Below are 26,650 nucleotides of genomic sequence, written 5' to 3'. Positions count from 1 at the left end.
TTTTTTCTACTGCAATAAAAGCATTAACAACTGAAAATAATGGAAAAAATAAGAATAATAAAGGTTTTTACTTCAACAACCTTTAATGAAATGCAATATTATTTATAAATCAATTTATTGAATCGAGTTTACTGTTTAATTATACAATATGAAATACGAACCTTACAATAAATTTGGTGCAAAACCTCCATGATAAATAAGCATACTAAGTAATTTCTTAGACCATACTGTTTTTCTATTTACAGAATTTAAGAGAGAAATATTCAGATTTTTACTATTTAAAGTTGCTTGTTTTTTTTTGTTTTTGTTCAACTGTTTTATTTAGATGATACGCGTTTTTTCTCTCTTTAAGAGAGAAAAAACGCGTAAGAGAGAAAGAACATGCCTATTCACACAATTTAATTGTGTGAATAGGCATGTGGAATGTCTGTTCCTTCAATTCACATATTTAAACCTGTTGTAGTTCAAATAGTATTATGTAATGTCTCTCAGGGGAACTATAGCCCATAACAGCCCATAATTTCTAATTAAGCTTTGGCTGTCATTCAGTTTAATAAGTTTCCTTTTATCTTATTGGTTCTCAAGCACAAGCTCCAGCTTTTCCACAAACGGGCTATATAGTTTTTCCTTATTGACAGAGATAAATAGAACTTAGCTCCAATGACGAATGAAAAATAAAGAAAAAAAATGAAAAAAAGACAGAAAAACGCTACGAATTTTTAGCCAGTAAATGGAAATAAATAAAAAGCAGATATTTGGCAAAAAATTCTGCCAAGCTGTCTTGGTGATAAAAAAGTTAGAAAAAAAATAAACCTTCGAAGTACTTAATAAATAAAACAACAACCTCTTGTAGTTCAAGTTCAATCGTTTTATTACTCATATTTATATATATCTATATTTGACTAGGCCCATGGAGAGACGAGCTAAGAAAACTAGGTCTTGACAATGATAAAATATCAAATAGCACTATAAGACAAAGATAAACACAAGTACAAAGATACAATAACTCTGCAGTATTACGCAACCAGTTGCTAGCCCAAGATTCTTATTGAACTATCAAAATTTTATTCATAATAAATATAGATTATTACTAGAAGATGACGATTGCAAAATACCTTGATCCGCGTTTAAAAAAAAATGTGTATATACCCTGACAGTTCCTGTGAATTAGCCACAATAAAATCAAGTCATTTTGTGGGGATCATAGGACGAAGTTTTGTAGTCAATCCAAGGTCAGCGTTGCCACTCTGACTATTTGGTATTTATTAGTTTTTGGCGAAAAAATTTACTAGATTGGCTTCCGTTTTACTAGACGTTGCCAAAAAAGTGCGCGTGTCGCTTCGTAACACGCTCATTGGTGTGAGAAAGCTATTAAATACTTTTTGTCATCAAAATGAAAACAAAATTAAAAAGTAGCTAATGCGCATTTTTTTTATGCTTGTGCGACATCTTAATATGATTTCTTTTGGCCAATCGGCTTATTTGCCTTCAAATATGTAGTAAATGTGTTCCCATTGTTAGCATAACTGTTACACACTTTTTGCTATACCGAAACCCAGTTTTTCCTAGGTTTTTGTTTCTATTTTCTCTTCTGTTTAAGAGTTGATTCTGGGGATGCAGCAGGCCATTCTTGGACATCAGGCAGGTGTCTCATGTAGGTGTTTCGGAACGTGTACACATTCTATGAAATGACAAGTTCTATGCTGAAAGCAGTTGACGACCCCTCCCCCATCTGCATGTAGGTTACAGGAGCTTAATACACAAGCAACCACCAAAACACAATTTTAGCAATGGTTGTCTTGTTACTCTAAGACTGATCAAGTTCTGCAAAACTCAATACACCAGTCTGCAGCTGTCAGCTAATTCTTTCCTCTATTTACTGGTATAATCTGAACATCTTTTAGATCTTCTGTAATCAAAAATATTGAAAAACTTAGGTCAAGTCAGTGCTTTAATTCCAACGGATGTTCACTCAGAGCCCAGACAGACACCTTTCTAGAAGACAGAAATACTAACCATAGATTGATTTTTTCTGAGTTAAAAAAGTGTCAGATTAAACAGTAAAAGTGTAAAATAAGACCATGCAAAAAGCTTTATACTAATTCTTGAGTGTGTGATACATATTAGGAATATAACCTTAACTAAAATAAAACGCTGAAACTTGTACAGAATCGCAGTGCTCTTTCTGAGTTTTTGCTATTTATGGATTAAAAAAATAAATAGGGCACAGCCACTAGCCACCCACATCAGTCTGTATTTTTAATTCCAACCTTTCTTTAGTTAAGGTTCGCTTACTAACTGAACTGAAGAAGCAATATACTCCCCTCTACCTCTTCTATGCCATGGACTGGACTTCTGGGTTGTTTTTCTTTTTTTTTCTTTCAAATTCCAATTCTTTCTCGCACTAATATAAACAGCGCGGTAACAGAGATGACTTTGTCGTGTTTTGGGACCACAGAATAAATGTCATGGGAAGAGTGAGACAACAGTCAATCGCCTCCGGTACATTTTCCCAACAAAATGCTTTCAGATGAGAGGGCAAACAAATTATTAGATTTTAGCAAAAATTAACTAGATTTTTTATATATTACTAGATCTGACCCCCATTTTACTATATTTACAAGGTGGATATGCTTTTTGCAAAATCCGGTTCAGCCGTCCTAGGTGCCGCAGCTGGGAGATTGCCCGCTTTGATTAAAATTTTCATTTTGATGTGGCCTTTTTAGCTGATTTTTTAGTCGGGAGGGGGCGCTGTAATTAATTTTGCCCTTTGCCGCCACCAACCGTAGGAACTGCTCTGCCTATAGTAAAGAGAATAAGGCTTCAATGTTGTTTTTTTCTGACAAGTGCTTCACATGGAAAGGGAGGTCGTATAAACTTGGGAGGGAGCTCATTCGAATAGAAAATAGGTAAGTTCTTTTGCCCTTTTTAAGAGTCAAAAGTGACCAGAGGGTAACTAGCCCCCCCCCCCCTACACCCTCGTTTTCCCAAATGCATCTGATTGAAATTTTAAGATTGCTATTTTTTTCAAAATAATTCAAAGACCACACAAAAAGCCTTCAGAGTGGGCAAAGCCCCCCAGAGCTTGGAGGCAAGGATTGTAAGTTGTGCCTCAGGTCGTAGAAACTTCGGAGGGGGCTCATTTGATTGAAAATTGGATGTTCTAGTGCCATTTTTAAGATTCAAAAGTAATTAAATGTCACCTGTTCCTCCCTCTCCCCACACACTCTTTTCCCAACATATATCTGATCGAAATTTGAGATAGCCATTTAGTTCAAAATAGTCCAAAGATCATGTATCAATGCCACCAGGTTTAAAACAACCCCCCACTATAACTTGGGGGAAAGGATTGTAAGCTATAACCCGGAATCTTGTAACCCCTTTTAAGAGTCAAAAGTGATCGGAGGGCAACTAGATTCCCCCCCCCGGCTCCTTCTTTTCCTTAATTGCATCCGGTCAAAATTTCGAGATAGTAATTTTTTCAAAATGGCCAAAAGACTATATAACAATGCCTCCAGGGTTGAAACAACCACCCGAAGCTCGGGGGCAAGAGTTTTAGCCAGTACCCCAGGGCATATAAGGTTTCTATGGAAGGGGTGGTCTCACAAACTTTGGATGAGGCTTATTTGATTGCAAATTGAAAGTTATAATTCTTTTTTGACGAGCTAAAAGTCATCGGAGGGTAACTAGCCCCCCCCCCATAACCAATTTCCCTAAAATGTATTTCATGAAAATTCTGAGTAGTCATTTCGTCCACAATTGTACAAAGGCAAGATAAATATGCCTCCGGGGTGTACAATTCACCTGGGACAAGGAAGAGGTTCCTTGTCCCTAAGGACAAGGACCTTGTCCCAAAATAATCTAAAAAAGGCAAAATCAAAATGAAAATTTTTATCAAAGCGGGCAATCTCCCAGGTGCGGCGCCCGAGACGGCTGACCCGGTTAACCTCCTTCCCCCCTAAGAACGGCTCTTATTATAGATGATATGATAATTTCTGATAGTTTCTCTGATAATCTGATAAGCCCTTGGTAATTTCTGTTAGTTTTCTCTGCTCAAGATATAGCTTCGCTTTTTACTTGTGTTAAAAAAAACCTTTTTAATTTAATACCAAGAAGAAACTGAGATTGCTCTCCTATGAAGGAATGGAATTTTGCATAAGTAGCAATCCTCGCTTTAGCTTGAATTTTTCAACTATATTTTCTTTTATTTCAAATGCGTTTTAAGGACATATCTTTTAAAATATTGGAATGAGAAATACTTTACATACATTGATAACACTACTTGATATTTAATTTAAATTAATTTGATATTTAATTATTCAATAATTAGTTTAAAAAAACAGCATATATATATATATATATATATATATATATATATATATATATATATATATATATATATATATATATATATATATATATATATATATATATATATATATATATATATATATATATATATATATATATATATATATATATATATATATATATATATATATATATATATATATATATATATATATATATATATATATATATATATATATATATATATATATATATATATATATATATATATATATATATATATATATATATATATATATATATATATATATATAAGTAAAATTTAAGATATGGGACATCAACGCGGCTTCAGCCTTCAAGTTACTCTTGTTAAGAACAAAAAAAATACACTACTGGCTATTTAAAAACAGCAACAGGCCAATGTTTTTCCGTGGGAGTTGTTTCCACTTTTCATCGATCAATTTAGCCTAAAAAAAAGCAAACTCATGTTGGGCACGGACATTAATATCATGGTAATCAAAAAGTTCGTGGTAACGAACTATAAGTAAGGAGTGACCCGGCTCAATAGTACCCAAAACTCTAAAACCTGGAATATTGATACCAAGAGTTGCATCAATAGAATCAGATTTTTATGCTGATTTATACTATATAAGTTTCATTAAATTTAGTTTAACCCATCAAAAGTTCCTCGCCTGAGAAAATTTACCTTATTTTCAAGAAAAAGGGGGAAACAACCCCTAAAAAACATAGAACCTTAATGAAAATCACATCATCGGATTAAGCGTATCAGACAACCCTACTACAGAAGTTTCAAGCTCCTATCTGGAAAAATGTGGAATTTTGTATTTTTTGCCAAAAGAAAGATCACGGATGTGTGTTTATTTGTTTGTTTTTTTGTTTTTTTTTATTTCCCTAGGGATGATCGTGTCGATCCAGTAGTCCTAGAATATCATGAGAGGGCTCATCTGAACGGAAATTGAAATTTTTAGTGCCCTTTTTAAGCGACCACAACAATTGGTGGGTAACTTGGCCCCCTCCCACGCACATTTTTTTCCCGAAGTCACCCAATCAAAATTTTAAGATAGCCATTTTGTTCAGCATAGTCGAAAATCTAATAAATATGTCTTTGAAGATGACTTAATCCCCCACAGTTGCCGGGGAAAGGGCTGCAAGTTATGAACTTTGCCCATTGTATAGTATTGGTTAATGGGAAGAAGCATACAGATGTTTCAGGAGATATTTTTTTCTGGTGGGGGGGGGAGTCGTAGGAGGGGGCTACGGGGGAGGATCTTTCCAAGAAGGATTTTTCCTTGGGGGATGGGACATTTCTAAGAAGCGGTGCCGGATTTCCCATCATTATTTAAAAAACGGTCAGAAATTAAATAAAAAAAACAAGTTTTTTCAACTGAAAGTAAGGATCAAAATTAAAACTTAAAACAAACAGAAGTTATTGCGTCTATGAGGGGTTTCACCCCCTAGTCAACACCTCGCCCTTTACGCTAAAGTTTTTTTTAGTACTTTCAAAAGAGCTATCTATTCTAATTAACCGGCCTTTGTGATTCAGGGCTTTGTGATTCGAACAATATTCCAACTTAAGCGTAAAGAGGGAGGTATTGAATAGGGGTAAACTTCCTAATATACGTAATAAAAACATACAAATATATAAGTTCGTTACGTAAGTTGATTCGTAAGTCACACCAGAACAAAATTTTGAGAAAGCCATTTAGCCAAAACAAGCAAAATTAATATGCAAATTTCATTCTAATTATTCATGTACGGTGAACCAAAATCAAAGCTGCATTAATTCAAAAACGTTCAGAAATTCAATACAAAAAAATAATTTTTTTTAACTGAAAGTAAGGAGCGATATTATAACTTAAAACGAACAGAAATTATTCCGTATATGAAAAAGGCTGTCCCCTCCTCAACGCCTCGCTCTTTACGCTAAGTTTTTTTATTATCTTACAAAATAGAGCTGTGAGAAAGAGTCTAACTTTAGTGTAAAGAGCGAGGCGTTAAGGAGGGGACAGCCCCTTTCATATACGGGATAATTTCTGTTTGTTTTAAGTTTTAATGTCGTTCCTTACTTTCAGTTAAAAAATAACTTGTTTTTTTTTATTAAATCTCTTAAAGGTATTTCTGAGACCCCGTGCAACGAGATTTGAGTGGATCAGTTTTTTTGGAACTAGTCTATAGATTCTCTATTAAAATTTGCAGAAGCGTTACAGATTCGGCTGCTGGCGAAGGATACCTTGTATTGACTACAAAAAACTTCGCCCTGTGATCAGAGGCAACGCTGTAGCGTTGCCTATAGTAAAGGCCATACGGCTCCAATGTTTTATTATTATTTTTTTTCCCAGAGGCACTTCGTATGGAAGGGGTCGTCTTAGAAACTTCAAAGGGGCTAATTCAATTGGAAATCGAGAGTTCTAGTGCCCTTTTTAATAGTCGAAAATGATTGGAGGGCAACTAGTCACCCCCCCTCACGCCCATCATTCCCCCAAACACATCCAATCAAAAATTTTGAGATAGCCATTTTGTTCAGCGTAGTTGATTTCCAGGTGTAAAATATATTTTTGAGGAGGACGCTCCCCCACAATCCTTAGGGCAAGGGTTTTAAGTTATGTCCTGGGGGCATATAAGGTTCTTATAGAAGGCGTTGTCGTAGAAACTTCAAAACAGGCTCATTTGATTGGAAATTAAAGGGCTAGTGCCCTTTTTAATAGTCGAAAGTGATTGAAGTGCAACTAGCCCCCCCAAGCCCATCATTTCCCCAAACACATCAAATCAAAATTTTGAGATAGCCATTTTGTTCAGCGTAGTTGATTTTCACATAGAAAATATATTTTTGAGGAGGACACTACCTCCCAACACTCAGGGCAAGGGTTTTAAATTATGCCCTGGGGGCATATAAGTTTTTTATAGAAGGTGTTGTCGTAGAAACTTCAAAACAGGCTCATTCGATTGAAAATTAAAGGGCTAGTGCCTTTTTTAATAGTCGAAAGTGATTGGAGTGCAACTAGCCCCTCCTCCCACGCCCATCATTTCCCCAAACACTTCCAATCAAAATTTTGAGATGGCCATTTTGTTCAGCGTAGTTGATTTCCAGATAGCCAATATATTTTTGAGGAGATAATCCCCCGGAACCCTCAGGACAAGGGTTTTAAGATATGCCCGTGGGGGCGTATAAGATTTTTATGGAAGGTGTTGTCATAGAAACTTCCAAAAAGTCTCATTCGAGTGAAAAATCAAAGAACTAGTGCCCTTTTTAATAGTCAAAAGAAATTGAAGGGTAACTAGCCCCCCCCACGGTCATCATTCCCCCAAACACATCCAATCAAAATTTTGAGATAGCCATTTTGTTCAGCGTAGTTGATTTCCAAATAGAAAATATATTTTTGAGGAGGACACTCCCCCACGACCCTCAGGGCAAGGGTTTTAAGTTATGCCCTGGGGGCATATAAGTTTTTTATAGAAGGCGTTGTCGTAGAAACTTCAAAAAATGCTCATTCGATTGGAAATTCAAAGGGATAGTGCCTTTTTTAATAGTCGTAAGTGGTTGGAGGGCAACTAGCCCTCCCCCCCCCCCCCACGCCCATCATTTCCGCAAACACATCCAATCAAAATTTTGAAATAGCCATTTCGTTCAGCGTAGTTGATTTCCAGTTAGAAAATATGTTTTTGAGGAGGAGAATCCCCCACAAACCTCAGGGCAAGGGTTTTAAGTTATGCCCTGGGGCATATAAGGTTTTTGTAGAAGATGTTGTCGTAGAAACTTCAAAAAAGGCTCATTCGATTGGAAATTCAAAGGGCTATTGCCCTTTTTAATAGTCGAAAGTAATTGGAGAGCAACTAGACTCCCCCCTATTCCCATCATTCCCCCAAACACATCCAATCAAAATTTTGAGATAGCCATTTTGTTCAGCGTAGTTGATTTTTACATAGAAAATATGTTTTTGAGGAGGACACTCCCCCACAACCCTTAGGGCAAAGGTTTTAAGTTATGCTCTGGGGGCATATAAGGTTTTTATAGAAGTCGTTGTCGTAGAAACTTCAAAACAGGCTCATTCGATTGGAAACTCAAAGGGCTAGTGCCCTTTTTAATAGTCGAAAGTGATTGGAAAGCAACTAGCCCCCCCACGCCCATCATTCCTCCAAACACATCCAGTCAAAATTTTGAAATAGCCATTTTCTTCAGCTTAGTTGATTTCTAGATAGAAAATATGGTTTTGAGGAGGACAATCCCCCACAACCCTCAGGGCAAGGGTTTTAAGTTATGCCCTGGGGGCATATAAGGTTTTCGTAGAAGGCGTTGTCGTAAAAACTTCAAAAAAGTCTCATTCAATTGGAAATTCAAAGGGCTAGTGCACGTTTTATTTTTCTAAATTTTTTGTTGGGCAACTAGCCCCCCCCCCCCCCACGCCCATCATTCCCCCAAACACATCCAATCAAAATTTTAGAGATAGCCATTTTATTCAGCGTAGCTGATTTCCAGAAAGAAAATATGTTTTCGAGGAGGACAATCCCCCACGACCCTCAGGGCAAGGGTTTTAAGTTATGCCCTGGGGCATATAAGGTTTTTGTAGAAGGCGTTGTCGTAAAAACTTCAAAAAAGTCTCATTCGATTGGAAATTCAAAGGGCTAGTGCCCTTTTTCATAGTCAAAAATGATTGGAGGGCACCTAGCCCCCCCCCCACCTCCATCATTCCCCCAAACACATCCAATCAAAATTTTGAGATAGCCATTTTGTTCAGCGTAGTTGATTTTCACATAGAAATATTTTTTTGAGGAGGACACTCCCTAGCAACCGTTAGGGTAAGGACTTTAAGTTATGCACTGGGGGTATATGAGGTTTTTGTAGAAGGCGTTGTCGTAGAAACTTCAAAAAAGGCTCATTCGATTGGAAATTCAAAGGGCTAGTGCCCTTTTTAATATTTGAAAGTGATTGAAGGGCAACTAGCCCCCCCCACGCCCATCATTCCCCCAAACACATCCAATCAAAATTCTGAGATAGCCATTTTGTTCAACGTAGTTGTTTTTCAGTTAGAAAATATGCTTTTGGGGAGGACACTCCCCCACAACCCTCAAGGCAAGGGTTTTAAGTTATACCCTGGGGGCATATCAGGTTTTTATAGTAGGCGGTGTCAAAGAAACTTCAAAAAAGGCTCATTCGATTGGAAATTCAAAGTGCTAGAGCAGTTTTTAATAGTCGAAAGTGATTTGAGGGTATCTAACCCCCTTCTCACACCCACCTTTTCCCCAAACACATCCAATCAAAATTTTGAGACAGCCGTTTTATTAAACGTAGTTTTAAGGTCTGGAAATTAGGTCTTTGAGGATGACAACTCCTCCACAGCTCTCAGGGCAAGGGTTGTAATTTAAGGATTCTCCGAATCATTCATATTATTTTTTGTTGAAGGGATACTCGTATAATCTTTAGAGATGCTCATTTGATTGGAAATTCATAGTTCTTGTTCACTTTTTAAGAGTAAAAAAAGATTGGTGGGCAGCTAGCCCCCCCCCCCTCCTCTATGCCCTAAATGCATCAGATAAAATTTTTGCTAAAAATAGTTGAAAGGTTAAGTAACAAAACTCTGGCGTCGACAAAACCCCCCAGGGTCTTGGGGCAGGAAGGGATTCTCGGATAAACATCAGAGAGGGATCTTTTGTTTGGAAATTGGAAGTTGTAGTCCAGTTCTTACGCGTCAAAATCGATCTAAGGGCAAACCCCCCCCCCCCACGCCCTTTTCTCCACCCCTCCCTTTGAACTAATTCTGTTTATACCTGAAGGCCAAATGAGAGTTACAATGTTTTGATATTAACACACACCTATTAGGCATCTGCTCTCCTCCCTAACAAGGAAAGAAACAGAGAGTGTAAGGCAGTGGCGGATCCAGAGGAGGGGCGAGGGGGGTGCCCCTCCCCCTAACGTAGTCTAAAGTAATGTAACCTACTTAATTAACGCAAGATTGCGTTAATTAAACTTCCTCCTAACGGAATTTTATCGGATCAACCTATTTTGCGCTTCCCCCTAAAAACCCCTGGATCCGCCCCTGGTGTAAGGGCACTATAACTTTTAATTTGTAATTCAATGAACCCCGTTCCATAGTTTATGCAACCACTTCTTCCATATACAGTGCCCCTGGAAAAATAAATAAGTATTAATTCATTGAACCCTTATGGCTCTTTACTTAAGTAACGCTATAGAATTGCTTCTTACCTAAAAAGTTGAGTAGAAATTTCAGCTTCCATTTTTATAAATATCCGAAATTATCTGATGGTAATATGTTTGGGGAGCATATTCCACGGCTGGGAAATCTCTGCTGGGTGGAATTTAACGCGGGGGAATTATCAGCAGGAAAAGAATATTCTTTGAGGGGGGAAGAATTTACCAGGGGTGGGTCTTTCAAATGTGAATTATTCAGGGAGGGGACGACTAAACCCATTCGATAGTATTCTAAATTTTACATCTGAAAGTAACGGGAATAAAGAATCAACGGAAATGTCAGAGATAGCACTTCAGGTTCCTTTAGACGATTTTGTTCGTGTCTTTTGAAAAAAGACATTTTCAAAATACAGACTAACTTCATTTGTTTTACTTTCTCTGTGGCTGCTAAATTATGCATGTGAGGGGGGAGACTTCCCCCCACCACTGTCTCCGCTATGGTTTCAGTTTTTATCTCAAGCCTTAAAATGAACGCAATGCGATAAAAGTATAACTCAAAATAACATATATAGAACAATATATGCACATAACACTGAACAATTAAGCAAAATTGTATATTATGAGTTGAGGCTCACCCAAAATGATGAGCCAGGGGGCTCACCCTTCTAAAATTTATGAAATCAATCCTGCAATAAATGAAAGTAAATAGGATTTTTGAATATTTTAACGTCTTCTACATATCAAACGGTACAACATTATACAGCCTAATGAGTCTGTCTGATCTCCTAAATCGGGAACGGAGGAGATAGGCGAAGTTGCAACCCGTATAAGATGAGTCTCCAACCTCAGCCTCCCCTCTTCTACTGTCTACGCTAAAGTTTTCTTCCTTCTGCCAACTACGCCACCCCCACCCCCAAGACTTTAATAAGGTAAAGTTTTGTATGGGAAGAACACATAGTAAATCTATTATAATTATCCACTTATAAGGTTAAAATACATACTCTGTGATAGATGCAAAATTGCTTTGGCACACAGAATCCTATTAAGGTCAATTCCAAACAGTCATGGTTCCTTTGTGTCAGCAAGTAAATTGGTCAAAACACCCTTATTGGAGCTATTTTTTCAATCCATTCATTTTTGCCAATCCCTGTCCACAAGTTATGCAAGCTGTCTTTTGTTCATACATAAGGTTTTTATCAAAGAGGTAATCGTATAGACTTTGAAAAAAGCCTCATTCGATTTAAATTGAAAGATCTAGATCCGTTTTTTAAAGTCAAGAATAACCGGACAGTAAGTAACCGCCCCCCAATGCAATAAAAACTTGAAACTTTTTGCAATCAAAAACAAACAAAAATTAATTAAAAAAACTTTCCGAAAAATAAGTTTTTCAAAGAAAAGTAAAGGCCATTTCAAACTTAAGCTCAGGAGATATGAATACCTGTTAAAATTCAAACTCAAAACGACGAGAAATTACTATTAAAGCATAAGTGAAACCCAAACCAAACAGAAATTAAATAAAGAATCATAGCAAAAAAGCATACGACAAGGAATAATATAAATGAATAAATAGATTTTAAAGCTAGTAATGCTTAAATTGAATATTCAAATCAAGATTAAAACGAAAAAAAAAACAGTTTGCTATTGAAGTAGAAATGAAACTTAAAACGAACAGAAATTAAATATAAAAACAATGCGAACAGACATACAATAGAAATTAATATAAATGAATAAATAAATATTAAAACGAGTGAAACTTAAATTGAATATGCAAATTAAGTTTGAATCGAATAAAAATAACTACAAACAAGAGTTTGGGTATCGCCTCACTGCAGAAGCCTAAAACCTACTGCGTCATTGGCGCTTTACTGAAAACAAATTATATTACAAATGTTTTTTTTTTGTACTTAATATTGAAAATAAATATTAAAATTACAGTAAAATTTTGAACAGATGAGCTTTCAGCAATTAATATAATTATACATCAAATATTCAGTTTAATTTATTAGTTCTTTCCATGATTTGTCAAGACAAATATAGTTTCACTACAAACAAAGTTTGGATACTGCCCCCTTCTTTAACTGCAAAAACCTAAAGCCTTCTGCGTCATTGGCGCTTCACTGAAAACGAATTACTTGTACATTACAAATTTATTCTTTTCCAGTTCTTACAGCATTGAAAATGAAAATAAAAATTAAAGTGAAAAAAAAAATCTTGAACTGATGGATCTTTCCACAATTAATATCATTATATATTTAATAATCAATTTGATTTTGTTTATACTTTCCAAGACTGTTCAAGACTCATATAGTTTTCAGTAAGGCGCCAATGACGGAGTAGGTTTTAGGCTTCTGCAGTGAGACGATACCCAAACTCTTGTTTGTAGTTATTTTTATTCGATTAAAATTTGAATTGCACATTTAACTTAAGTTTCTCTTGTTTTGAGATTCAATTATTCATTTACATTCATGTATATTGTATGTTTGTTCGCATTGATTTTTTATGTAATTTATGTTCATTGTAAGTTTCATTTATACTTTAATAGCAAACTATTTGTTTTGGTTTTAAGCTTGATTTTCATATTCAGTCTAAGCATTACTCGCTTTAAGATCTATTTATTCATTCATATTATTACTTGTTGTATGTTTTTTGCTATGATTGTTTATTTAATTTCTGTTCGTTTTGGGTTTCATTTATTCTTTAATAGTTATACCTGGTCGTTTTGAGTTTGAATTTTTAAAGTTAGTCATATCTCCTGAGCTTAAGTTTAAAATGGCCATTACTTTTCTTTGAAAAACTTATTTTTCGGAAATTTTTTTTTTTAATTGATCCCCAAAAAATGACTTGATTTTAGTGTGGCTGATTCACAACAACTGTCCGGTGAGATACAGTTTTTTTTTTTTTTTTTTTTTTTTTTAACGCTGATCAAGATATTTTGCAATGATGACGGATTTGACCTAACCAAGGCTTATAAACCTAGAATGCATTTCATCCAGCAAAGCCTTTCGAAGGTCCTAAGCAACATTTGAGAGTCCATCCTCGCTAAATGTGGTTTAAGAGCAGGTTTTGCCAACTCATGAATACATCAGTATATATGGTTCAGTGGATTGAATGCGTTATTGTCTTTTCCTTGGCCATTAACGAAACAATTTTCTATACTACTACTTATAGCTCACTTCAGTACCAAGCCGTATAAAGTCAAGTTAGCTACGAAGGCTCCTCCTCCTTCCAAATCTATTCAAAACCTCCCTCCTTGCGCCCTCCCGAGAAATTCCTAATTCCCTTAAATCTTTCCTTGTGACATCCCCTCTTTCCATTCGGGGACGACCTGCTTTTCGTTTGGCCCTAGATGGTTGGGCGACAACACATACACATAATATATATGTATATAAATATGTTAGAAACTGTTGTGCTATCAAAGCAATTTATTTTATGAAACACTAAAAAAGAACTTTCTTTTTTTAAATACTGAATAAGCATTAGAAGAAAAGATAAAACAAAATTTGAGAGTATACACTAGAAGTTGCCATGCTAGGTCAATGGAATATTCTGTGATCAAGTAAGACTCCTGTAAAATAATTCGAAAATATTACCAATTGACAAATTTTTAATTAAAAACACAGAGGACTGCAAAGAGCCAAAGTAAAACGTAAAAAAGTGCTTCAAGCTCTTAAAAAGGATCTAAATTTGGATTTTGATTATATTGGCTCTCTCCCAGATTTCTATAATCATGTGTTGTATAGAATGGTGCTGAAAATAAAAGGGTACAACCCTAGGCTAAGGTATTTTTACTGTCTCAGATGGGTACAGAGGAAGTAGCTTATGACATTTTATACCCGTCTTATTGTCGTCAGGGCATTTGCCAGACTGAACAATTACGAAAAGCTCGACATTTTATACCCGTCTTATTGTCGTCAGGGCATTTGTCAGACTGAACAATTACGAAAAGTTGAACAACCATAACAAGTATGGTTGAAAAATTGAGCAGAGACCAACTTTGTAGGCTTTAGTCATGTGGAATTCAAGTTTCATGATATGTATGACTAGAGTCAGGATGGGAAGTAAGGGTCAAATAACCACTGGAGGGGTTATTTGAACTGAGGGATCTTTGACAGAATACCAACAAATTGACACCCTCTTTAGTTGATAATGAAAAAGTTTAACCACAAAGCATAATTAGAAAATCATTAACCTGCAATGGACAATGAGTGGGCCCGAGTTGTATTCATTACCGGAAGTTTCTTTCAAGGATGCTTTGACACGCCTTCGAAAATCCATAATTGCATTAGAGTAGGGGCAACTGTGACAGGACCATTCTGTGTAATGATGCTGAAGAATCTCTCTTTCTTCGTCCTATAAAAAAAACAAATTTTTCTGAAGTGTTTAATGGCCATTCAAAAAGTAATGAGATAAATCACTGTAGCTCAGAAACAATTTTCTTAACAGTTTAAAATCTTTAGCCGTGAACAAATGGGTGCATATTATTGTGGAGCAAAGACATACCTTTTAGTCAAGAATCCACTACGATTCGTTTGAATGGAACAGCTTACTTTTTTGTGGGCATATCATTGTAATCCTGGTTGTTACTGGTCAAAATAGGTGGTCCTTTGAATTCCAGAACACTTCGAGCATGACTTAAGGTCTTCCATTTAAACAACACATCGTCGACTCTTGACCAAAATTTTTATTATTCTTCACGACAATAGAAAAGATTCTATCTATGCTATTTGACAACTTGGATACACTTCCAATCTTTTTATTAGTTTAAATTGTAAGAGCAGAGGCAGTAATAGTAGTCGCCCCAAAAGTTTTAACTTAATGTCCCCAGTTGTTTTCGATGTATTGCCAAGCTGTCTTATTGGTAACCGTAAACACAATGCCTTTGGATTTAGTTCTAAGCAACATTTAGTTTCAAAGCATAACGGACCAATTGCATAATTGTGGGGGGTTGACATGCCAGATATCCCTAAGGACATACTTGCTGAACCGTTCTTCTATGCTGAACAAAATAGCTATCTTAAAAGTTAGACTGGACGCGTTTGGAAAATGAATTGGCTTGAGAGAAGCGATGTTTGCCCCCCAATCTCTTTTTACTCCTAAAATGGGCACCAAAACTTTTAATTTTGAATCAAATTGGCTCCATTAAAAATTTCAATGATAATTCTTGCTATTATAGATTGATACTGCTTATGATATTGCTTATATACCCTTCTGAAAAGCTACATGCATATAGTTTCTTCGTTTAATTGAAACTCCCCCTAAGCATTCCCTAAGAGTTTCACCTTAATACCCTTAGCGTCGTTAGTTACAGTAATTATAGTGGTAGCATTAAAAGTATACAGATAATACCTCCTGGCTAGTTCACAATCTCCACAACTTACCTTTAAAGGTCCAACTGAATAATATAAGTTGTTCTTCAGGTATTGCTTTTTCACCTTTCTGAAAGACGACATGCGCATAGTTTGTTTTGATTTAGTCAATATCCACCTAATTATTCCTTAAAAACATCACCTTAATACCCTTAGCTTGCAAAGTAGCTTTAGTTGTAGCAGCATTAGTAGCAGTATGCGAACAACACCTTCGGTTTCTTCAACATCCCCTTCAACACACGCTGAAATGTCAGCTTAATACCATCAACGGTTCCTGAAGCGTAGCTGATGTGTCCGCTTGACAAACTGTGTGGGCATAGTGTATCTCGAATTAGTTCCATACAGTTTCTATACATCCCAAATTTTTCACCTTAATATCCTTAGTTTTAATAGTAGTAGCAGTAGTAGTAGTAGTAGTAGCAGTAGAATTAATTGTAGTAGCCAAAGCTTCAGTGGCAGTAGTAGTAATAGAAGTAGTAATAATAGTAACACTAATAGTAGTATTAGTAGAAGCAGTAGCATTAGTATGCAAATATTTTCTTGGGGTTGGTTCAACATCCCTCACGACAAGCCCGGTTAGTTTCAACTTCTCGAATAAGAGATTCAATAGGGACAAGTCCTTTATTAGACAGTGAAAAAACCAATACAAAAGTTTTGAATATTTCTACATGTGGTATGGCTAAGCGAAGAAACTATGTAAAGACAGAGGTAGGACATCCCTCCAAGTACCCAAAATTCCCTAGCCTTTCTTTTCACCCTTTAATGTGGTTGAACCTGACAAAGAGGACCCCTTACACGGAAAATATTTTCCATCCCCAGAGACGTAATTTAATTAGAATGACGACGGAGGTCCATAAATGTTGCTGGGGACTCTGTTGAACAGCTGCTTTTGTTTTGAATTGATTGTTAAGACTGCGTGTTGAATGGCTTTTATTTACTAAAATTAGAGAGTTCAAATGCAATGAAACAAATTAAAATAAGATTAAGGTTAAAAAATGAACTTATCTTAACGATCAAATTTAATATTAATCTTTGTGTTTTATAATTTTCTGAGAGATGTCATTCCACAGTTTAAAGCAAAATAAGAAAAAAAAAATAATCAAGTTTATAGTTTAGGAATATATACTTGACTATATTCTTAATAGTGAAATCCTTCTGGAAATCCAGCATATGTAAGCAAGGGCGAGGATTTCTTCATCCTCAGCAGAAGGTCTTGGGTTCTACTAGTTTTATGCATAATTTATTTAATTTTATTTGTAACTTATTTTATTTTTCACACCATTCATTCTGCATGTGCTTTTTCTTAAGTTTTACTTACTTCCCTTATAAAAGACAAGCTTTACTCCTAAAAAAACTTGCTTGTTGGCCAGGTTATGGCCTATATTCATTTAGCTATTGAGATGATACTACAACTACTAACAACTCACCGTATCACCAAGCCGCCTGAGGCCAACACAGCTACGCACGCTCCTCCTCCGTCACAATCTATTCAAAGCCTCCATTTTTACACCCTCCCAGGAAGTTCCTATTTCCTTAAAATCTTTCTTTATGACGTCCTCCCACCCCAGACGAGGGCGAGATGATAAATTGAGATGATTAAGTGTTGAGATGTCGCTTCGGTGAAAATGTTCTACTTTTTATATCAAAAAGGAAATAACTAAACTAAAAGAGATTGTGCAAGCTTAAAAACATTGTAAACTCACATATAATTAGTAATACTTGCTTAATTTTTATGTATTTTTTTTACAAGCAAATAAACTGTCAAATGGGGATAAATCTATTTATTTAAACAGTGAAAAAACAGGTACAAAAGTCCGGATATTTCGATCATATATGACCGTCTGAAGACACGACCGTCTTCAGTAGAAATATTAAAATAATAAAACTGAAACTAGCATATTTATATCCAACAAAATAAATACCTTTTCGGGTCATTCATAAAATAATGAACTTCTGGATTATTCACTAGATTATTTTCAGAGATAGTTCATTGACAAAGTTGATTCAAAGCTCTTGATGTAAATTTTCTTCTTTAATCTTGCCCAAATGTAAAACAAATTTCCAATGAAAGTGGCAAAGCCTTCCGTGTCTTCTAATTGCAAACAAAATATTGCGTTTATAGTTGTTTACTGGGTTGGTCTCATTTCCCCATATATACAACGTATTTTCGATTTTAAATGAAAATACGTCCCCAGTAAATCCAGTATTTAAAAAATCTAATTTGGGCAAGATTAAAGAAGAAAATTTACATCAAGAAACTTTAAATGAGCTTTGTGAATGAACTCTCTCTGTCTCTATGTCGAATATAGTGAATAATCCGGAATTTCATTATTTTGTGAATGATCCGAAAAGCTATTTATTTTGTTGTATATAAATATGCTAGTTTCAATTTTACTATTTTAGTATTTCTACTGAAGACGGTCGCTGTATATGTGATCGAAATATCTGGACTTTTGTACCTGTTTTTTTCACTGTCTATATAAATGGATTTATCCCCATGTGAAAGTTTATTTGTTCGTCATAGAACGGCAGTGTGGTTTAAGAAAACAACACCTAATTAAATGTGTTACGTCAAAAAAAGTATTTTTTACAAGATTTTGAGGTAATGGTGCTCGTCTGAAGTCTGCTCCCATGCATTCATGGTGCAGGCAGAGCTGACTTAACGTGCCTCTGGATATCCGGCTAGCCACCAGGGAAATAAATGCACCTAGAAACGGTTGGGATAGCAACCCTCCTCCTCAAATTACTCCTCCATCCTCCTTGGATAGACCCATGCCTGCCCAAGGACCAACCCCTTTGAACATCCTTGACCAAGATGGCATTAATGTCACCACCTGGACTGTCCCGACGCTGAATCAGCCTGGTTCTAAGCTTCTTTAAGCAAATGAACTAAGAAGATACAAAGTGACGAACGCAGGAATAACAGAAACTCACCTTACGAGAAGTAGCGAAGAAGATATTGGAGAAGAGCGGACACTGCTTTGGTCTGTTGAACCCTAAAGAAGAGGGGGAGTCAGTCTTGTTCTCAAAAATTTCGCTCGGAAAGCCTTATTGTCTCTTACGCCTATCTCACCACGTCTACTGAGAGTGAGAATCGACGGCAAGCACGGAACTTTAACTGTTCTCCTCTACTATGCCCCGACAAACCAGGCCCAAGATAATGATAAGAACGATTTCTATGAGGTACTGTCCTCTGAAATCTTTTCTATGTCTCCACAAAATAACCTTCTAGTCTTAGAATATTTCAACGCTAATGTGGCTAACAACTCTGGTCTATACGATGCTGCTGTTGGACCTGTGAAAGTTGACGCTCTGAATGATAATGATGAGCGGCTGTTCAATTGCTGCATCACCCACTCTCTATCAATCACAAATACCTGGTTTGTGAGAAAAGAGACTGCGAAGTACATAAGGTACGGCAATGATGGAAGGACAAAAAGATGCTTGACTTCATAATTGTTTAACGAAGCTGGATTTCGTTTGTCCAAAACTGCCGCTCATACAGAGGTGCCGAGCTCAGGAATGCCGACCATCGTCTCGTCTCTACAAGGATAAAACCCCGGATGAGGGCCAAAATGAGTAACTCCTCATCCACCAAGACGATAGACACCTCTCGGCTGAAACAAGATACCTCGGCTCACAAGCGGTATACGGTTGAAGTCTCTAACCGCTTCGAGGCTCTCCAGCTGTGTTCAGAAAGCGAGTTAGCATGGACCACTTTCAAAGACAATGTTCTCAGAGCAGCTACCGATGTTGTCGGCTCAAACCCACGAAAGAAGAATAAGTGGATTAGCAACCAGACGTTTGAAATAATTGAGCAGAGACGGCCAGCGAGATTATGAGGAATTATGACACTTTACAGACAACTCAAAAAACTACGCAACTCCTTGCTTCACAGGGACAAGAATTGCTTCATTGCGGGTAAAGCCGCTGAGCTCGAGCAAGCTGCCTAGAAGGAAGACATAGACGCAACATTAAAGATCCTGCGCAAGCTGGCTGGCCAACATGCCATGACGTCCATAAGCCTGAATGCAGCAAATTGAGAAACTATATTCGATCAGTCTCAATGTGTTGGTCTCTGGGAGAAACACTTTAATAAGCTGCTAAACTCGGATCCGCCCGATTGCATTGGCCCAGGGTTTGTTCTCGCTGCTGCAGAAGCTACCCTTCCCCCCGACGGTGCCGAATTTTCTCCTGAGGAGATTACATCGGCAGTGAGGAAACTGAAAAACAATAGAGCAGCTGGCACCTGTGGCATCACTTCAGAGCTACTTACTACGGATGGCCCTGCAATGTTACTTTGGCTGCAGATGGTGTTGAGAGTGATCTGGCGCACTAAAGTTGTACCGTCAGACTGGAAGAAAGGAATCATCGTGCCAGTGTTTAAACGCAAGGGTGACAAGACGGATTGCAGCGACTACAGTGGTATCACCATACTTTCTGTTCCTGGAAAGCTGTTTGCAATGCTCCTGTTGAAGCTGTTTGCAAGTCTCTTACATGCTTTGTGCCACCCCCAACAAGCCGGATTCATGCCAGAAAGGTCGGCAACTGAACAGATTCATACGGTCAGACAGGTCGTTGAGAAGACACTGGAATTCAACGAGAAAGCTTACATAGCTTTCATTGCATTTCGTTCTGCCTTTGACACTGTCGGCAGGCAGTCCTTTTGGCTAATCCCGAAAGCTGCTGGCCTACCAACAAAGATATTCAGCCTTTTTAAAGAACTCTACAGAAGTACAGAAAGTGCCGTCCTTGTTAACGGGAAGCTTTCTTCTTCCTTCCCCATCAAAATAGTGTACGGAAAGGATGCGCTGCTGCACCTGAGCTGTTTAACTGCGTCATCGACCACATTTGAACTAGACACACTGTGTACACCTTTTTGGCACAAGTTATCCCGGGAGGATTTTGTCTGATGACTTTGCCAACGATGAAGCTGTCCTTCACGAAAACTTTGACCAACTTAAGTCTGTACTCGAGACGATCTTCGCACTGCCTCCAGAGTTGGGCTACAAATCAACTGGAAGAAAATGAAGATCATGCCCATAGAAAAAACTGCATCGGTATCACCCTTACTGTTCACCTCACTGTTCACTGTTGTGATCAAAGGCCAAGCTGTTGACGTGTTAAGGCGATTCACTTGACTCAGATCAATTATATCATCAAATGGCACACTTGACACCGAAATCTCAGCCAGATCAGGAAAGGCAAACTCTGTATTCGGACGGCTCCTGAGAGCAGTCTTCCACAAACCGCAAATTAGTCGCCTTACAAAAGCACTGATCTACAACACCACAGTCTAAAGCATCATGCTGTACTCTTCTGAGACATGGGTGATAATCCAGATACAGTTAAGAAAGGTCGATGCCATCCAAACTAGACACCTGCCTCGAGTTGAAGGCGTCAAACGGTATGAAAAGATCCGCAATACTGAGATCCTGAGGATCTTCAAGTTAGCGAACCTCTCCACCCAAGAAGAAGCTCGTTCTCTAAGATGGTACGGCCACTTTCTCCGCCTCTCGCCAACTACCCCTGCAAGGATCGTATCACACTTCAATCCCTCGATTGTCTGGAAACCTCCCCTCGAGGGAGGCCGTGCACCAGATGGACTGATGTTATAAATCAACGCCTCTTCAACCGCAACATCGACCCAAATGAGGCCCCATCCCTAGCCCTGGACAGTGTTGCTTGGAGAAAATTGACAGCGCTGTCAACCAGTTCCCTCTACGCTGGCGACCCTGCTGAGCAAGAGCGTTAAGTCAAGTCAAAGTAAGTCAAGCTAAACACACCCTTGCTTCTTGACTGAAAATTGTAAAGATCAAGGAGCTCTAAAAAAGATAGTGAATGCAAAGCTTTAGTTAGAGCATTACAGATGTCACAAGTGAGCCAGAACAATTTTTTTTAAAGATTGTCAGTTTTTAGAATTTCAGTTTTTAGCTTCAGCATTTATACAGATGACATTGGATTTATATTTTGCAAAGCTAAGATTAAACCCCTTCTCTCCTAACTCTTAAAGAGAGCCCACTGGACCGATTTTTGTATTCTGTTATCTAACTTATTATATTGTTGCTCTCTTGTAATATCTGTCATATAGCTTACCATCATAGAAAATATTTCAGCTAGTTTTTGAAAAGGCTACAGATGCGCTGAAATGGAAAATTTTCTATTTCATATTGAAAATATTATGGTTGCAGCATTAGCTACAACCTAGTAAGGAACAAACCCCGGCCACAGTAATCAAAAAATTTAAATTGTGTCTAGAAAAACTTGTCAAGCAAGAAAAGATTGGTATTTATGACTAATTCATAAATAATACTATTATTTTTATTGATCTTAGTAGTAAAATGCTATTACGAAAACAGATAGCCCACTAAAAATAGTGTCAGATCAAATTAAAAAGTGCACCATTGGAACCGTCATGGTGAAAAAATACCTTTGCAGGAGAATTATCTTGAAAAATAAGGAAAACGATTTTTTACATAGGAAACACTTATGTTTCCCTTCTTCTTTTTTTTGCCGTTACGTGGTGCTTGAACATAATAGAAAGCTTTTTAAGGGCTATTTTGAAAGCCAATTTTATATCTACGTGCTTTTTGTCAGTTTCACTTTATAACGCAATTGTAGCGTGCCATATGATGGCCAAAAATGGCATTTATGGTGCCATTTCAGAAGTGTAAAAGCTGGGAAGTAAAAAAAGTACTAAAAGTCACTGGTATAAAAAAAACAATACCGCTCTTGGATACTCTCCCTCCATATGGTGAAGGGGTAGTTGGTCAACAAATAGCTTAAAAAAACTGAAAATATACTAAAAGCCAAAATTTTATGATATTAGAAAATAGACTGATAGTTTTCTGGAATAAAGACTTGCCACCCCCTCCCCTGCCAAAAAAATTTATACTTTTGTATCAGTTCGAAAAATTTACATAGATTTCTATGAGTTTTTATGTCTACGTTTTGATTTGAATCTGTTGGTTATTTTAAGGAAGCATCAACAATCTGTAATTTGGCTCCTTGCTAGGGTAAACCCGACCAAATGATATCCCAAATTAAAAATTAAGCAATTATCAGAAACTGCCCTTTCTTACCCCCTTTTTAAATTTGAACTTCCTTACAACGTAGTTGGCCAACGGATCTTCAAATACCATTTTAACTTCTATGTCTCCATATTTCTCACTTTTCTTTAAGTCAGTTGGCCAATACTGAATGCACATGACCTAAAAAGAAATAAAAAAGATGTATTACAATGCGAAACCTTTTTAACACAAGGGATAAGACATGGAATAGAATGGTAATTCAGGCCCGTATACCCCTTTTCGCTAAGCCCACTAAATCGATTCGCCGATGTATATATATATATATATATATATATATATATATATATATATATATATATATATATATATATATATATATATATATATATATATATATATATATATATATATATATATATATATATATATATATATATATATATATATATATATATATATATATATATATATTATGAAAATCAAAAATATGGACTGGATGAATCGTTGGAAGAAAATGAAGTTTTTTTCCCACCACCTGAAAAACTCTAAGAAACAAAATGTTCGGCGATACGTCTTTCATAATGACAAAAAACAAGCCAAGACAAAAGAAGAAGTTTTTTCCCACCACCTGAACAATTGAAAGAAACAAAGGTTCGGTGATATGCCTTTCATAATGACAAAAGACAAGCCGAGGCAAAAGTCAAAAGGTTCAATAAAAAAACATGTAATTTTATAAAGGCACCACTTCTAATTTAAGATCTATTTGGACGTCATGACATCAAGAAAAGGCTAAATTTGTCTGCATTTAGAAGACAAGCGACAGTGAGAATCTATATGTATAAGCCTGCCGCGTGCCAAGTGGCAAGGCCTCGGCGGCGAAGCCGCTGGGCTCGCGGTACTATGCAAGTATATATATATATATATATATATATATATATATATATATATATATATATATATATATATATATATATATATATATATATATATATATATATATATATATATATATATATATATATATATATATATATATATATATATATATATATATATATATATATATATATATATATATATATATATATATATATATATATATATATATATATATATATATATATATATATATATATATGTATATATAAAATAAACGTGGATTTTCTCTTTGAGGATGACAAACCTCCAGGGCAAAGGTTGTAAGTTATGCCCTGGGGGGATAAAAGGTTTTTTTTATAGAAAGCGTTGTCGTAGAAACTTCGAAAAAGGCTCATTCGATTGGAAATTGAAAGGGCTTGTGCCGTTTTTTATATTCAAAAGTGATTGAGTATGATTTGGTAGAGTTACCAAAGGATGAAAAATCGGTGTAGCCGAGCGAAACCCTACAATGAAAATTATAGGACTAATCACTGACCCTTGTTTAACCCCTCTGCTAATGGGTATCTTGCTCGAGGTTAAACGGCCAACTCTAATTGGAGTGGTAGAATTTTGGTATCATGACCAAAGAGACTTGCAAATGAACTGATTCACTCCAGATTTCAAGAGGGATAAAATGGAGATATTTAAGAAATTTTTAAGGAACTCAAGACTTTGAATGAACTCAGTTAATGAACTTTTTAAACCAATAGACCGGTAAAATTTAGTGATCCGGAGGTTAGTACATTTTTTTCTGTATAAATATAAGCTGTGTTAATTATAATACTTTAGTATTCTGCTGATGATTAAGATCGACTGTGAAACGTCGACTGATAAGATCGACTATATGAAAGGGACTGTTCCCTCCTAAACGCCTCGCTCTTTACACTAAAGTTCTTTATTGTTTTAAAAAATAGAGTTGCGAAAAAGAGTCTAACTTTAGTGTAAAGAGCGAGGCGTTGAGGAGGGAACAGCCCCTTTCATATACGGAATAATTTCTGTTCGTTTAAAGTTTTGATGCCGCTCCTTACTTTCAGTTAAAAAACTTGTTTTTTTTTTAATTTAATTTTTGAACGTTTTTGAATTAATGTAGGTTTTGATTTTGGCTCACCGTACATGAATAATTAGAACAAATTTGCATATTAATTTTACTTTTATTTGGTTAAATGGCTTTCTGGAAAGTTGTTTAATTTTAATTACGAACGTTTTTATTAGTAATTAATATACGTAACTTACGAATTAACTAACGTAACGAACTTCTATATTCATATATTTTTACTACGTATGTTAGGGGATTCGCCCCCTAGTCAATACCTCGCTCTTTACGCTAAAGTTTGAATTTTGTTCCAATTCTTTAAAAATAACCCCTTAGGCTAATGACAAAGGCGGTTAACTAGAAAAATAGCTCTTATAAACATAATTTGCGTTTACTAAAAAAAAAAAAAAAAAAAAAACGAAAAAAAAACAAATGAAAGTTGATTTTCAGTTTATTTGACATATTTATTCCTTAAAATTTTAATAATTGTTTAATTTTTGTAAGTAAAAAATTTGAAAACATTTAAAAGTATTTTTTCCAGTAAAGCAAAAATTATCCTCTGGTCTTGAGAAGGCATGGGGATCATTGGCCCTACTCGTGTTAATTTTTGCTCGTTTTGAGTTTGACTCGGCTATTCATAATAATTTCTGTTCGTTTTTAGTTTCATTTATTTGTTGATATTGATTTATGGTACTTTTACGCTTTGAAGATTATTTTACTTGATTTCTGTTCAGTTTTGGCTTATTGAAGCTTTTTATTTTTTTTTGAAAACCTTGTATTGTGGAAAAGTTTTTTAAATTAATTGCTACAAAAGCTAAGGTTTTTACTATTAATTCTAGTGCTACTACCACTACTGCCACTACTATTACTACTGCTACTGCTACTAAAGCTAAGGGTGTTAGGCGGTGATTTTGGAGAATATTGAAACAGTACTGAACTAAATTAAAACACACTATGCGCCACAGTATATATAATTAGTGCTAATTATATAAACTGTGCTATGCACATACAAGTCGTCAAGAAAACGCATCAGCAATGCTTCAGGAACAGTTGTGGCATTAATTTGAAACTTTCAGTGTGTGTCGAGCTCATTCAATTGGAATTAAAAAGTTGTATTGCTCTTTTTAAAGAGTCAAAAGCGATTGAGGGCGGAACAGCCTTCCTCCGAAGCCCATTGGTCTTCCAAACACATCCAATCGAAATTTTGAGATAGCTATTATGTTCAGCATAGTGCAAATGCCCAGTAACTATGTTTCTAAGGATAATGGGGAAGTCAACGCGTTTACTTAGGCAGTACTATTACGCTGCCAATGATAAAATAAGACCCGGGACTTAATTTAAGCCAACCCTTATATTTCTTAATTTTATATTTCTTAATATAAAATTTTAATCTTTATATTTCTTAAGCAAGTTTTTGACCTAACGAATTCAAGACTTCTATGTGCCTTCCAAATAATTTTTGAACAGTTAGAGCTTAGCAGTCATCTTCCAATAGTGAATATTTGGAATGCTGCCAATATTTTCATGCATTCTAAATACCTAATTAAAAGTGTGAAATCATGCTTACTCGTATAAAATCAAACGTTTTTGTTAGCATAACAATTCCAGATGCCTTTGTCTGCCAAATCATTTTCCAGAAGTCTACCAAAGTTCTTTCGTTTGGTCCCTGAGTAGCGATGTAGGCGTTTGGCTTCAGTAAACTCTAAAAAATAAAACTTAACATTTACACATATAGCCAAAATATATTAAAACACTGGAATTTACAAAAAAACAGATTCTTTACGCTATTAAATAAAAAAACAAGTTTTTTTAACTGAAAGTAAGG

The 26,650-nt window shown here is 36.0% G+C and overlaps 1 protein-coding gene across 1 annotated transcript in view; it reads right to left on the bottom strand.

Annotated features, from left to right (window-relative positions):
* Positions 1 to 26,650, bottom strand: part of Ptp36E (protein tyrosine phosphatase 36E) — a gene marked incomplete at its 5' end in the record, with an annotated part of 274,732 nt that overhangs the window by 148,309 nt on the left and 99,773 nt on the right. Inside the window, 3 exons of the mRNA XM_089099875.1 lie at positions 14,667 to 14,827; positions 22,926 to 23,054; positions 26,393 to 26,527. Coding sequence (XP_088956001.1) covers positions 14,667 to 14,827; positions 22,926 to 23,054; positions 26,393 to 26,527 — 425 coding nt within the window. The remainder of the gene's footprint in view (positions 1 to 14,666; positions 14,828 to 22,925; positions 23,055 to 26,392; positions 26,528 to 26,650) is intronic.

The sequence above is a fragment of the Artemia sp. Qi Xiang Cuo genome, chromosome 14 (genome assembly GCF_049724085.1).
Source record: "Artemia sp. Qi Xiang Cuo chromosome 14, ASM4972408v1, whole genome shotgun sequence".
NCBI lineage: Eukaryota > Metazoa > Arthropoda > Branchiopoda > Anostraca > Artemiidae > Artemia > Artemia sp. Qi Xiang Cuo.
This window is presented reverse-complemented; position numbering and strand designations above follow the sequence as displayed.